This window comes from Biomphalaria glabrata, chromosome 2 (assembly GCF_947242115.1).
Source record: "Biomphalaria glabrata chromosome 2, xgBioGlab47.1, whole genome shotgun sequence".
NCBI classification, from domain to species: domain Eukaryota; kingdom Metazoa; phylum Mollusca; class Gastropoda; family Planorbidae; genus Biomphalaria; species Biomphalaria glabrata.
In genome coordinates, this window is record NC_074712.1 from 36,758,092 (window position 1) to 36,771,800 (window position 13,709).

The following is a 13,709-nucleotide window of genomic DNA, read 5'->3' on the forward strand; positions in this document are numbered from 1 at the left end:
TTTTCGGATGTAGGCCCACGTTTAACCGTTAATTTTTCACATCTAGGTCTTCTACTATTAGTAATAATAATAATATATAATGTAACAATAATAATATACTGTTACGTCATTGAATTTCGCTTTCAATGGTTCGAAAGCGACAAGGGAAAATATAGCCTACATTTCTCTACTGAAGAGGATTAGTGTGTGGCCCTTGTTTCTAGCATAGCTACACAACTTCCTTCTGTGGGGATAATTAGCTGATCACTACATAGCTACACAACTTCCTTCTGTGGGATAGTTAGCTGATCACTACATAGCTACACAACTTCCTTCTGTGGGGATAGTTAGCTGATCACTACATAGCTACACAACTTCCTTCTGTGGGGATAGTTAGCTGATCACTACATAGCTACACAACTTCCTTCTGTGGGATAGTTAGCTGATCACTACATAGCTACACAACTTCCTTCTGTGGGATAGTTAGCTGATCACTACATAGCTACACAACTTCCTTCTGTGGGATAGTTAGCTAATCACTACATAGCTACACAACTTCCTTCTGTGGGGATAGTTAGCTGATCACTACATAGCTACACAACTTCCTTCTGTGGGGATAGTTAGCTGATCACTACATAGCTACACAACTTCCTTCTGTGGGATAGTTAGCTGATCACTACATAGCTACACAACTTCCTTCTGTGGGATAGTTAGCTGATCACTACATAGCTACACAACTTCCTTCTGTGGGGATAGTTAGCTGATCACTACATAGCTACACAACTTCCTTCTGTGGGATAGTTAGCTGATCACTACATAGCTACACAACTTCCTTCTGTGGGATAGTTAGCTGATCACTACATAGCTACACAACTTCCTTCTGTGGGATAGTTAGCTGATCACTACTCTCGTGTTTACATTTGGTTTCAACCCGAAGATGATACAACTGCATTCTGTGCCACCAGATGGTGCAGCAGTTTTACTCTGTTTCTGACTCGTCATTATGGTTCAGTTGTTTCAAGTACTTCAAGAACTGCAGGCCTACACAACCTTGTAGGACAATGTCTTACTTGTGTCTACAGCAGCAGAATAGCTAGGCTCAACCTTTTTTAAGCCATGCATGATTTGAATCAGCTTTGCAATGCTGTTACTGGAAAATATCTTTATTGTTACTTTTCTTGGGGGGGGGGGGGGGCAGGGGCGTAGCTAATAATTTACCATCATTTGTGGGCCCGGGGGGGGGTTACCTATTTGGAGGCCCCTGCATTTTGCATAATATTTAATTTTTAATGTAAACAGCACTTATTTGGGGCCCCCCTCAAGTGGGGTCCTGGGGGATTTTCTAATTCTCCCCCCCCCCACCTCCCACCCCCATCCTAGCTGCGCCACTGGTGGGGGGGGGGGGTTCAGAAAATATATTAAAAAAAAAACGCTTAGTCCATTCTTAGATCTATATACTGAGAGATCTAAAGTATTTTTTTTTTAAAGAGTGGAAAGGTGTTCGGGGTAAAACTTTTATTTGAAACTGGCAGCCACCTTAGCAGACGAGTGATCAAAGGGTACTTCCGCTAGGTCGTATTTATTTTAAACTTAGCACGGCCCTGTCCAGAGCCCGGCTACCACGTCCTTTTCCCGGTGATCCAGCGAGCGTCGTACTCATATCACTCAAGCCCTCGGCTTCTCACCCCGCCATGTTGGAATCTCACACCTTGAAATCCCGGCTTGATTGCGGGGCGGTAACTCGACACTCAGCCAGTCGCTTGAACGGCTGTTGGGAATAGCGCCCCCTTATAATTTGATTTCAAATCGTTACAAAGCTGCCCCTTTAATAGAATTTCTGAATGAAACCCATGCCCAAAGCCAAGGTAATAAGTAACTGAGGATTAGTGTTGCTGAGGCTGGCCTAGTCTAGAAAACACGCACAGACGAGGTTTTGAAGGCATTTTGTTGTTTCTCTCTTGGAAGTTTTGTTTAGCTCGACACTTCTGTCTACAAAGTGTTTGAAAAGTGCTAGGTCTAGAAAGGACCAACAGAGATCTAAACGCTAGACATCAATGACTAATATCTTTCAACGTGACATAGATCTAAATATCTTTCAACGTGATACAGATCTAAATAGCTTTCAACGTGACACATCTAAATAGCTTTCAACGTGAAACAGATCTAAATAGCTTTCAACGTGACACATATCTAAGTAGCTTTCAACGTGACACAGATCTAAATAGCTTTCAATACGTGACATATCTAAATAGCTTTCAACGTGACACAGATATCAAAAGCTTTCAATACGTGACACATATCTAAAAAAGCTTTCAACGTGACACAGATCTAAATAGCTTTCAATACGTGACACAGATCTAAATAGCTTTCAACGTGACACATATCTAAATAGCTTTCAACGTGACACAGATCTAAATAGCTTTCAACGTGAAACAGATCTAAATAGCTTTCAACGTGAAACTGATCTAAATAACTTTCAACGTGACACAGATCTAAATAGCTTTTGACGTGACACAGATCTAAATATCTTTTAACGTGATACAGATCTAAATAGTTTTCAACGTGACACATATCTAAATAGCTTTTTATACGTGAACAGATCTAAATATGTTTGAACGTGAGACAGATCTAAATAGCTTTCAATACGTGACACAGATCTAAATAGCTTTCAACGTGACACAGATCTAAATAGCTTTCAACGTGACACTGATCTGAATAGCTTTCAATACGTGACACATATCTAAATAGCTTTCAATACGTGATACATATCTAAATAGCTTTCAATGCGTGAAACTGATCTAAATAGCTTTCAATACGTGACACAGATCTATATAGCTTTCAATACGTGACACATATCTAAGTAGCTTTCAACGTGACACAGATCTATATAGCTTTCAATACGTGACACATATTTAAATAGCTTTCAACGTGACACAGATCTTAATAGCCTTCAATACGTGACACAGATCTAAATAGCTTTCAATACATGACACAGATCTAAATAGCTTTCAATACGTGACACAGATCTAAATAGCTTTCAACGTGACACATATCTAAATAGCTTTCAATACGTGACAAATATCTAAATAGCTTTCAACGTGACACAGATCTAAGTAGCTTTCAACGTGACACAGATCTAAATAGCTTTCAATACATGACACAGATCTAAATAGCTTTCAATACATGACACAGATCTAAATAGCTTTCAATACATTACACAGATCTAAATAGCTTTCAACGTGACACGGATCTAAATAGCTTTCAACGTGACACGGATCTAAATAGCTTTCAACGTGACACAGATCTAAATAGCTTTCAACGTGACACAGATCTAAATAGCTTTCAATACGTGACACAGATCTAAATAGCTTTCAACGTGACACATATCTAAATAGCTTTCAATACGTGACAAATATCTAAATAGCTTTCAACGTGACACAGATCTAAATAGCTTTCAACGTGACACAGATCTAAATAGCTTTCAATACATGACACAGATCTAAATAGCTTTCAATACATGACACAGATCTAAATAGCTTTCAATACATGACACAGATCTAAATAGCTTTCAACGTGACACGGATCTAAATAGCTTTCAACGTGACACAGATCTAAATAGCTTTCAACGTGACACAGATCTAAATAGCTTTCAACGTGACACAGATCTAAATAGCTTTCAACGTGACACAGATCTCAATAGCTTTCAACGTGATACAAATCTAAATAGCTTTTAACGTGACACAGATCTAAATAGCTTTCAACGTGACATAAATCTAAATAGTTTTCAATACGTGACACAGATCTAAATAGCTTTCAATACGTGACATATCTAAATAGCTTTCAACGTGACACAGATATCAAAAGCTTTCAATACGTGACACATATCTAAAAAAAAAAAGCTTTCAACGTGACACAGATCTAAATAGCTTTCAATACGTGACACAGATCTAAATAGCTTTCAACGTGACACATATCTAAATAGCTTTCAACGTGACACAGATCTAAATAGCTTTCAACGTGAAACAGATCTAAATAGCTTTCAACGTGAAACTGATCTAAATAACTTTCAACGTGACACAGATCTAAATAGCTTTTGACGTGACACAGATCTAAATATCTTTTAACGTGATACAGATCTAAATAGTTTTCAACGTGACACATATCTAAATAGCTTTTAATACGTGAACAGATCTAAATATGTTTGAACGTGAGACAGATCTAAATAGCTTTCAATACGTGACACAGTTCTAAATAGCTTTCAACGTGACACAGATCTAAATAGCTTTCAACGTGACACATATCTAAATAGCTTTCAATACGTGACACATATCTAAATAGCTTTCAACGTGACACATATCTAAATAGCTTTCAACACGTGACAAATATCTAAATAGCTTTCAACGTGACACGGATCTAAATAGCTTTCAACGTGACACAGATCTAAATAGCTTTCAACGTGACACAGATCTAAATAGCTTTCAACGTGACACAGATCTAAATAGCTTTCAACGTGACACAGATCTAAATAGCTTTCAATACATTACACAGATCTAAATAGCTTTCAATGTGACACGGATCTAAATAGCTTTTAACGTGACACGGATCTAAATAGCTTTCAACGTGACACAGATCTAAATAGCTTTCAACGTGACACAGATCTAAATAGTTTTCAACGTGGTACAGATCTAAATAGCTTTCAATACGTGACAGATCTAAATAGCTTTCAATACGTGACACAGATCTAAATAGCTTTCAAGGCGACACAGATCTAAATAGCATTCAATACGTGACACAGATCTAAATAGCTTTCAATACATGACACAGATCTAAATAGCTTTCAATACGTGACACATATCTTAATAGCTTTTAACGTGACACAGATCTAAATAGCTTTCAATACGTGACACTGATCTAAATAGCTATCAATACGTGACACAGATCTAAATAGCTTTCAATACATGACACGGATCTAAATAGCTTTCAATACGTGACACGGATCTAAATAGCTTTCAACGTGGCACATATCTAAATAGCTTTTAATACATGACACAGATCTAAATAGATTTCAACGTGACACAGATCTAAATATATTTCAACGTGACACATATCTAAATAGCTTTTGACGTGACACAGATCTAAATATCTTTTAACGTGATACAGATCTAAATAGTTTTCAACGTGACACATATCTAAATAGCTTTTAATACGTGAACAGATCTAAATATGTTTGAACGTGAGACAGATCTAAATAGCTTTCAATACGTGACACAGATCTAAATAGCTTTCAATACATGACACAGATCTAAATAGCTTTCAACGTGACACGGATCTAAATAGCTTTCAACGTGACACAGATCTAAATAGCTTTCAACGTGACACAGATCTAAATAGCTTTCAACGTGACACAGATCTAAATAGCTTTCAACGTGACACAGATCTAAATAGCTTTCAACGTGATACAGATCTAAATAGCTTTTAACGTGACACAGATCTAAATAGCTTTCAACGTGACATAAATCTAAATAGTTTTCAACGTGACACAGATATCAAAAGCTTTCAATACGTGACACATATCTAAAAAAAAAGCTTTCAACGTGACACAGATCTAAATAGCTTTCAATACGTGACACAGATCTAAATAGCTTTCAACGTGACACATATCTAAATAGCTTTCAACGTGACACAGATCTAAATAGCTTTCAACGTGAAACAGATCTAAATAGCTTTCAACGTGAAACTGATCTAAATAACTTTCAACGTGACACAGATCTAAATAGCTTTTGACGTGACACAGATCTAAATATCTTTTAACGTGATACAGATCTAAATAGTTTTCAACGTGACACATATCTAAATAGCTTTTAATACGTGAACAGATCTAAATATGTTTGAACGTGGGACAGATCTAAATAGCTTTCAATACGTGACACAGATCTAAATAGCTTTCAACGTGACACAGATCTAAATAGCTTTCAACGTGACACATATCTAAATAGCTTTCAATACGTGACACATATCTAAATAGCTTTCAACGTGACACATATCTAAATAGCTTTCAACACGTGACAAATATCTAAATAGCTTTCAACGTGACACAGATCTAAATAGCTTTCAACGTGACACAGATCTAAATAGCTTTCAATACATGACACAGATCTAAATAGCTTTCAATACATGACACAGATCTAAATAGCTTTCAATACATGACACGGATCTAAATAGCTTTCAACGTGACACGGATCTAAATAGCTTTCAACGTGACACAGATCTAAATAGCTTTCAACGTGACACAGATCTAAATAGCTTTCAACGTGACACAGATCTAAATAGCTTTCAACGTGACACAGATCTAAATAGCTTTCAATACATTACACAGATCTAAATAGCTTTCAATGTGACACGGATCTAAATAGCTTTTAACGTGACACGGATCTAAATAGCTTTCAACGTGACACAGATCTAAATAGCTTTCAACGTGACACAGATCTAAATAGTTTTCAACGTGGTACAGATCTAAATAGCTTTCAATACGTGACAGATCTAAATAGCTTTCAATACGTGACACAGATCTAAATAGCTTTCAAGGCGACACAGATCTAAATAGCATTCAATACGTGACACAGATCTAAATAGCTTTCAATACATGACACAGATCTAAATAGCTTTCAATACGTGACACATATCTTAATAGCTTTTAACGTGACACAGATCTAAATAGCTTTCAATACGTGACACTGATCTAAATAGCTATCAATACGTGACACAGATCTAAATAGCTTTCAATACATGACACGGATCTAAATAGCTTTCAATACGTGACACGGATCTAAATAGCTTTCAACGTGGCACATATCTAAATAGCTTTTAATACATGACACAGATCTAAATAGATTTCAACGTGACACAGATCTAAATATATTTCAACGTGACACAGATCTAAATAGCTTTTGACGTGACACAGATCTAAATATCTTTTAACGTGATACAGATCTAAATAGTTTTCAACGTGACACATATCTAAATAGCTTTTAATACGTGAACAGATCTAAATATGTTTGAACGTGAGACAGATCTAAATAGCTTTCAATACGTGACACAGATCTAAATAGCTTTCAACGTGACACAGATCTAAATAGCTTTCAACGTGACACAGATCTAAATAGCTTTTAACGTGACACAGATCTAAATAGCTTTCAACGTGACACATATCTAAAAAAAAGCTTTCAACGTGACACAGATCTAAATAGCTTTCAATACGTGACACATATCTAAATAGCTTTCAACGTGACACATATCTAAATAGCTTTCAACGTGACACAGATCTAAATAGCTTTCAACGTGAAACAGATCTAAATAGCTTTCAACGTGAAACTGATCTAAATAACTTTCAACGTGACACAGATCTAAATAGCTTTTGACGTGACACAGATCTAAATATCTTTTAACGTGATACAGATCTAAATAGTTTTCAACGTGACACATCTAAATAGCTTTTAATACGTGAACAGATCTAAATATGTTTGAACGTGAGACAGATCTAAATAGCTTTCAATACGTGACACAGATCTAAATAGCTTTCAACGTGACACAGATCTAAATAGCTTTCAACGTGACACAGATCTAAATAGCTTTCAATACGTGACACATATCTAAATAGCTTTCAACGTGACACATATCTAAATAGCTTTCAACACGTGACAAATATCTAAATAGCTTTCAACGTGACACAGATCTAAATAGCTTTCAACGTGACACAGATCTAAATAGCTTTCAATACATGACACAGATCTAAATAGCTTTCAATACATGACACAGATCTAAATAGCTTTCAATACATGACACGGATCTAAATAGCTTTCAACGTGACACGGATCTAAATAGCTTTCAACGTGACACAGATCTAAATAGCTTTCAACGTGACACAGATCTAAATAGCTTTCAACGTGACACAGATCTAAATAGCTTTAAATACATTACACAGATCTAAATAGCTTTCAATGTGACACGGATCTAAATAGCTTTTAACGTGACACGGATCTAAATAGCTTTCAACGTGACACAGATCTAAATAGCTTTCAACGTGACACAGATCTAAATAGTTTTCAACGTGGTAACAGATCTAAATAGCTTTCAATACGTGACAGATCTAAATAGCTTTCAATACGTGACACAGATCTAAATAGCTTTCAAGGCGACACAGATCTAAATAGCATTCAATACGTGACACAGATCTAAATAGCTTTCAATACATGACACAGATCTAAATAGCTTTCAATACGTGACACATATCTTAATAGCTTTTAACGTGACACAGATCTAAATAGCTTTCAATACGTGACACTGATCTAAATAGCTATCAATACGTGACACAGATCTAAATAGCTTTCAATACATGACACGGATCTAAATAGCTTTCAATACGTGACACGGATCTAAATAGCTTTCAACGTGGCACATATCTAAATAGCTTTTAATACATGACACAGATCTAAATAGATTTCAACGTGACACAGATCTAAATATATTTCAACGTGACACAGATCTAAATAGCTTTTGACGTGACACAGATCTAAATATCTTTTAACGTGATACAGATCTAAATAGTTTTCAACGTGACACATATCTAAATAGCTTTTAATACGTGAACAGATCTAAATATGTTTGAACGTGAGACAGATCTAAATAGCTTTCAATACGTGACACAGATCTAAATAGCTTTCAACGTGACACAGATCTAAATAGCTTTCAACGTGACACAGATCTAAATAGCTTTCAACGTGACACAGATCTAAATAGCTTTTAACGTGACACAGATCTAAATAGCTTTCAACGTGACACATATCTAAATAGCTTTCAACGTGACACATATCTCAATAGCTTTAACGTGAAACAGATCTAAATATCTTTTAACATGACACATCTAAATATCTTTTAACGTGATACATATTTAAATAGTTTTCAACGTGACACAGATCTAAATAGCTTTTAATACGTTACACAGATCTAAATATGTTTCAACGTGACACAGATCTAAATATGTTTCAACGTGACACAGATCTAAATATGTTTCAACGTGACACAGATCTAAATATGTTTCAACGTGACACAGATCTAAATATGTTTCAACGTGACACAGATCTAAATATGTTTCAACGTGACACAGATCTAAATATGTTTCAACGTGACACATATCTAAATAGCTTTCAACACGTCACAGAGATCTAAATAGCTTTCAGCGTGACACAGATCTAAATAGCTTTCAACGTGACAGATCTAAATAGCTTTCAACGTGACACATATCTAAACGTTTCAACGTGACACAGATCTAAATATGTTTCAACGTGACACAGATCTAAATATGTTTCAACGTGACACAGATCTGAATATCTTTTAACGTCACAGAGATCTAAACGCTATACATCAATGACGAATTAAACTTCCAATTTCTGACGTATCGCCCTATTTGATTGGTGATGTTATTGTCTTTAATTTTCAGTATTTACATTATAAACTATTTATGACTGTTATTCTATTATCTCCGCGGTATCTTTGTATATAGGGTAGGGTAGGCTGAACATGTTTTGAAACGGTGTGGTAAAAAAAGTGTCTTTTACTGGCAGCAACATTTTCATTGATATAATTGTTATACTTATAAAATCGAAGCTAATCACCATTCACTCAACTACACCCTCGGACAAGAACGTCCCATCGCGTTGTGGGCAAGTTTAAAAGAGCGATTATACTAGATATCTAGTAAGAAATGAAACAAAATAAGCGAACTGGCCTCTCCCGAGTAGAAACAAACAGGCAGTTGGGTGCCACCCAACGCTTGATAACCTTATACTCATTAGCCACATCAACATGTCCATTCAGCTCCCCTGCACATCGAAGTCCTTTGTTTCCCCAGTGGCTTGTTCCTGACCGGTGCCACCACGGAGACATACAGCAGTGGCGACCCTTGGGGCATGAGTGAAGAGCCGGACGCTTTTCGAGACTTGAGCAACACAGACCTCCATCAGCAACAGCAGCACGTCATTAGAGGTGAGAGCACATGACATTTAACTTGAGACAGAGACACACAGTTTGATACATTGATAGATTCATTGGTTTACAATGCCACCTTTGAAGGATGAAAAGTTCCACTTTTATCAGTGGGTACAAAGTTGAAAAATATGCAGAAAAAACAACACTTAATTTAGTAAGAATAGTTTCTAGTTGTTGTTTGTGTACAGTAATCTTTTAAGCAAGAATATTTCTGAAAACGTAAGTGCCGAGCAATAGTAAGTAGCTGCTTTGACAAACGGCTGTAGCTACTCCAACAAACGGCTGTAGCTACTCCAACAAACGGAAGTAGCTACCCGACTGGCGAATGGAAGTAGACCTTGACAACGTGTTCTCTTTGACCTGTTAATTCTGTCCTGGAAACTGACCGAACAATTGCTTGACAAAGACAATGCATTCTTGCTCAGACATAGCGCATTCAATTTTGTTGCATTCAATTTAGTTGCATCGCTTTTGGAGAGATTTCAATTGTGTGTGTGTGTGTGTAGTGCACGCTTTCTTATTCATGTATAAACACCCTTGTGTGCCATCATCTAGGTCTAGCATAGGATTATGGATTTCTATATTTCTAGACAAAGTGTTGATATGTTAAGGCGTACTTGAACGCTATTACTAAGTATGTTTTCACTTGGTGTTGTGGAAAAGTTGGAATATCAGCACCGCGCGCGCCATGCCATCTGAGCTAAACTATAATCTGATACGAGAGATAAAAAGCTAAGTATGTTTTGAATCCTCGGGTCTTCTGACGACCATGTAGTGTCTGTAGCTACATCATTGCTAGAGATTCTTGAGATGAAGATTGAACGTCTAATTAAAATCTACTCTCTGTCAAGACACAGAAGTCTTACAGGGGTAACTCGTTGCCATCCGATGATAGCCTACATTGTGGTCACTCGAGGTTTTAATCACTTGTTTTCCTCTCGTTCTGAATTGGCTCAAATCTGATGTCTGTATCATAGCGATAATATTTTCACTTCTAGTTGTGTTAATATTTTAAATTTAGCATTATCTATGACGCTTGCTATCAACAGTACCTATCTCTTAGCTACACTGGTCAAAGGGTTTAGTAAAACGTCTTTTAATATTTCATTCTGTAATTATTATACAACTATGTCCTGCCATTTCATCCCCGTCACGTTCTTTTTTTAGTTTAATAACAATAAATATAGCCTCCCCCCCCCCCCCCCCCCCAATCTCCTTTCTAAAATGAAGGATGCGGGAAGGGCGATAATTTGCTCGTCAGAAGAACAGTGTGTAAACTTGGGATGCAATGGCTGTCTGAAAATGTCATTTACCAGTATAAAGTGAAGTGGAGTGGAAGGCTCGCCCTCTAGGTACCCTGGCACTCGACAATGGCTATGTTTCATGAAGGATCCAAGCCGTCCTCCAGTTATTGGTTCTTGGGGCTGTATTCTCTCTAGGAGAGACCACTCTCCAGGACAGAGACAACTCTAGGATATTGTTCTACACAGCCAGAGTGACGGTTCTTTTCCTTTTCATTGACTTGCTTTTTCCCCCCTTCTTTTTATTCTTGTATTCTGATTTGTGTGTGTGTGTGTGTGTGCGCGCGCTAAACTTTGAGACACCCATCCCATAGTTAAGTTAACATGAGGGCAGTCAACAGAAAAAAAACTTGAGTTTTAATTAATCGTGCATATTTTGTCGTGGAAACTGGATGGGCCTTTTTTTTTTATGCCCTTCAGATTTGTCTCCACTTGTGTTATCAACACAATAGAGGTTCTGTCTGGCTGTCTTTTTTGTCTCCCCTTTCGTCCCCTTTCTTTTCGTGGTCTCCATCTCACTTTTGTTGTCTGTCCCTTCACTTGCTCTCTTCTGTCTCTTTCATTCACTTCCTTTTTGAGCATGTCTAGGTCTCCCTCTCTCCTCACAGTCGTACATCTGGGTCTAGTTGACTTTGTTTTTCTCTCATTCTTTCTGTCTTTTTGACTGTTAATACCTCTATTCATTTATCTCTCTTTTTTTTTAATTTTATTTTTCGTATTTGAAACACAAACATGCTCTCTCTCTCTCTTTCTCTCTCTCTCTCTCTCTCTCTCTTTCTCTCTCTCTCACACACACACACTGTCTGTTGTTGGCAGTCCAACACTTTCTGTCTGCCTAGTGTGCTATATGTATACCTTTTTTTTCTCTCCTTTTATTTGTAATTGATAGAGAGGGAGAGATTGAGAGAGAGAGAGAGAGAAATATTGAGAGGGGGAGAGATTGAGAGAGAGAGAGGGAGAGATTGAGAGAGAGAGAGAGAGAGAGAAATATTGAGAGGGGGAGAGATTGAGAGAGAGAGAGGGAGAGATTGAGAGAGGGAGAGATTGAAAGAAAAGTTTGAGAGAGAGAGAGGGAGAGATTGAGAGAGAGAGAGGGAGAGATTGAGAGAGAGAGAGGGGGAGGGGGAGATTGTGTATGGAGTTATCTCTGTCTATCTAAAAAATTATGAACTGTATGAAAACCTGGGAGCAATGGGAATCTTTAGATGCAGTAACTTCCTGTTTATCTGCAAACTTCCTGCATTCACTAGACACTATGTAGAGCTCACTGTATGATTGTGGAGCCTAGCAGGTAATGTACACCTTCTTCCAGCACCATCCTGTATCTCTTTGCCTTTTGATCTTTCTAGCATTACACAATTGGCTTCTTTAGAACATTTAATTAATGCCCCTGCGCCCTGCGAGCAGGTGACGGCGCAATTCTAAATCTATCCCTACGAATGTATACATGTGCTGTGTATTTATCTAGTGTCTAGATCCGTGGAACACCTTCAGCCGCCCACCTCCTGTATCAATCTGCTACATCTGGACACACATTTTGATGGCAGAGATACACTCATCTCTATCTATGGAGGAGCCATATTGACATGAGCATGTTACTAAAAAGAAATCAGGGCATAGCTCATGATCTTGAAATATATATTTAGATTTAGTTTGCTTTGACTATAGATAGGGATTGGCAGGCGCCACATGTGTATCTGGAATTTCTTTTTTTTTTTCTGATCTCATTTCATAAAGAGAGATAGACTAGACGAGACTATTTTTATTGGGCCATTTTATTATGCTGTCTATATTGATAGAAAGTTCACTAAGAATTTTGTGCATTTGCTCTTCGCCAAAGGAAAAAAAAAGTACAATCTTCACTGTTAAATGTTTTATTTTCTCAATAGTCCCAACTATAAAATCTCTCAGGCAATCAGATAATTTATTTTCTATTAATGGTGAAATCATGACACAATATGGTCGATGTCTCAACATGTAGACTAGATCTAATTGTAAGATCTAAATTTTAGTCGAAATCCTCACACGATCAAGGCACGAATCTAAACTCGACAAAGATCAGGGGCGATCACGTTTTCTGTCAGGAGAGTCCTTTGAAACAATGACACAGTTCAGTTTCGATAGTGGTTTGTTTTTTATGTAGGCTAGATATAAAGAAACAAGTTTAAAAAAAAAAAAACTTCTAGTAACTTGAATATCAAACACAAACCTTCATCTACATGTCCCACATTGTTGACAATGTTCGTGTGATAATATATACTCCTAGTACAGTCTATCTACATCTAGACCTGCTCTTTGAATGCAAGGCAGATGGCTCTAGTGCTTATATATAAACAGAAACCTTGGATACAATAAAATAGTGTGCATTATTTCTGCCAGACCATA

At 37.0% G+C, this 13,709-nt stretch overlaps 1 protein-coding gene across 1 annotated transcript in view; it reads left to right on the plus strand.

Moving 5' to 3' along the window:
• Positions 1–13,709, plus strand: part of LOC106054003 (syntaxin-8-like) — a 43,597-nt gene that overhangs the window by 8,350 nt on the left and 21,538 nt on the right. Inside the window, exon 5 of the mRNA XM_056020343.1 lies at positions 9,887–10,020. Coding sequence (XP_055876318.1) covers positions 9,887–10,020 — 134 coding nt within the window. The remainder of the gene's footprint in view (positions 1–9,886; positions 10,021–13,709) is intronic.